The sequence below is a fragment of the Oncorhynchus mykiss genome, chromosome 31 (assembly GCF_013265735.2).
Source record: "Oncorhynchus mykiss isolate Arlee chromosome 31, USDA_OmykA_1.1, whole genome shotgun sequence".
NCBI lineage: Eukaryota > Metazoa > Chordata > Actinopteri > Salmoniformes > Salmonidae > Oncorhynchus > Oncorhynchus mykiss.
Genome location: NC_050571.1, coordinates 21,025,481 through 21,027,722, shown reverse-complemented (window position 1 = coordinate 21,027,722; position 2,242 = coordinate 21,025,481). Strand labels below are relative to the sequence as shown.

The 2,242-nt window shown below is 41.3% G+C and overlaps 1 protein-coding gene across 1 annotated transcript; it reads left to right on the top strand.

The window, feature by feature from the left end:
* Nucleotides 1-1,034: 1,034 nt before the first annotated feature.
* On the top strand, nt 1,035-1,980 carry LOC110504400 (homeobox protein ARX-like). The gene is made up of 3 exons (XM_021583166.2): nt 1,035-1,363; nt 1,518-1,563; nt 1,711-1,980. Exons 1-3 carry the CDS (start codon nt 1,035-1,037, stop codon nt 1,978-1,980), a joined length of 645 nt encoding a protein of 214 aa, XP_021438841.2.
* Nucleotides 1,981-2,242: the final 262 nt, after the last annotated feature.

The following is a 2,242-nucleotide window of genomic DNA, read 5'->3' as shown; positions in this document are numbered from 1 at the left end:
GAATCTTGGCTGTGCCTTTAGAGTTAGAGAAAATTAACAACTAAGGAAAGATTTTTTCCATTCTCTTTGATTCTCCAACATCAAACCCCTGCCTGGTCTGTTTCGCAAGCGTACCCGGAAGTCTCGCGAAGTTGCGCCTCTGGGTTTACAAACTGTGGTTCAGATATCTTTCTTTCCACATTGATTTCCACAGGTGGCCACTAGAGTGCACTCATCTCCCATCATCATTGAATGTCATTTAGTGGTATAAAAATTCAAATTAAGTGTAATTACTTTATATGGTCAGTAAATTGAAGTCCATAATAAAATAATTCAGGACCAATAAACACTTATATAACCTATAAACCCCCATTACAAGGATACAGCTACAGTTATCTATTACAGCTACTGTTATATTGCTAGAGCTGATACTAAAACAAATTATATTAATATTGCTAGTAGTATTACTAGTAGTATTTGCTCATTCATGGTAAAGTAGGGCTATCAATCTACAAATTCACAAACAACTGGACATAAAGTCTTCATCCTGCATGTTCCCTATCCTGGCAGATGGAAAAGTAAAGATGCTAATGACATTGACAACCCTACAGTGATGAACCAATAGAGAGCAGCACAGCTTCCACTATTTGAGAGCCAATGCTTTGTTCACATCTAACTCTTCTGTCAGAGTACCTCAGAGATCTCATCTGTAGTAGACAGAAATGAGTGAGAGGGCTGTAAGGTGGTCTCCTAAACCACAGGATTGGGAAAATAAGAACCATCCTACAAACCAGAAGTCATCACATGGGCTACAGACATTTACATTTTCATCGTCTTATTTGATTGATTCCATTCTGGGCAAAGATGCAACCAAAGACACTGGGATCGACAGAGGAGGTACTGTACCTAAACTAAATTTAGGGAAAATTGTCAATTAACTTTTGTAAGTGGCGCAGGGGAAATTGTTTGTGAATGGTGAAATTTCTAAAAAGGTGAAAATAATTATGTTACACGATAAATGACTAACTGTGCACATTTTCCAAGCAGTGGATACAATGGGTCCCACATCTCTCAAAGGGACTGAGAGTCAATCCAACAAGTCCAAGCAGATATCAGTAACACATCGTATTGCTCCTGAGGAGAACAAAAAAGCTACTTCACAGCTACAAGAAGATACCAGGATGGAGCTCCCAGTAAATACTAGTAGAGAGACAGAGGTGGGCTCCAGCAGAGACCAAACAGAGCAGCTGACAGCAGAAAGTCTAGATGGACACAACATCAACTCAAAGAAGCAACGACTTTATCGAACCACCTTTACTCATTTCCAGCTGGACCAACTGGAGAGGGCTTTCCACAAATCTCATTATCCAGACATTTTTGCCAGGTAATAAGATTATGCTATCATTACTACTGGTTATTGACATTAGTAGTGGAGGTCTTGTTGCTATGTAGTATACCAGATACCTCACCTTTCAATCATGTTTATTCTAAAAGACAATTCAAACTGTTCATAGATCAATGGCTCTTTATTTCCCTAGAGAAGAACTGGCGACAAGTCTAACTTTGACGGAGGCAAGGGTCCAGGTACACATACTCAATCATTTGTTTTTGCCTTTATACTGTAAATGTTGGTCTTGGAGCTGATTCTTATTTAGTGTGAGGCTGCAACACATAGTAGTCAGACATGGATCCATCAATAGGCTCCTTACATTTCTCCACCTGTGTGTCCAGGTGTGGTTCCAAAACCGCAGAGCCAAGTGGCGTAAGCTTGAGAAGGCTGGTGTTTTGAGCTCGGTCCCTGGGCTACCTCTAACCAACCCCCTGAGCCTGCACTTGGATGTCCCCCTGTACCAGGCCTCTGTGGTGGAGCCATCCTGGGGGGGAACCCCACATACAGTCTCTCTATATGGGCCTGACTCTGTGGGAACCCTGGATATTGGCACTCTAGCCTGGGTCTCACTGTGTGGACATCCTCTTATCCATCCAAACTTCAGCAGGTAGTATATATCAGTCTTCTGTTGAGCCAGACATATGTTACGTAATGTGTAGCGATTAGAATTTGGATTTACTCAGTGGCTGATCTGAAAAACACTTGCATAGCTACACATCTTGGTAATGGTTAAGACCGACTAAACCCAACCCTAACGCCATGTGGGAGATGGGACTATGCATTTGGTGTTTTAATTTGTCAATATACTACACTCTTAGAAAAAAGGGTTCCAAAAGGGTTATTTGGCTGTCTCCATAAGGTTCTACATGGAAT

What these genes read in the sequence shown, in the direction of transcription:
- LOC110504400 (XM_021583166.2), top strand. Translation starts at nt 1,035, where the DNA reads ATGGGTCCCACATCTCTCAAAGGGACTGAGAGTCAATCCAACAAGTCC. An exon ending in TATCCAGACATTTTTGCCAG is followed by an intron (nt 1,364 to 1,517) that starts GTAATAAGATTA and finishes TTATTTCCCTAG; the next exon opens with AGAAGAACTGGCGACAAGTC. An exon ending in TGACGGAGGCAAGGGTCCAG is followed by an intron (nt 1,564 to 1,710) that starts GTACACATACTC and finishes CTGTGTGTCCAG; the next exon opens with GTGTGGTTCCAAAACCGCAG.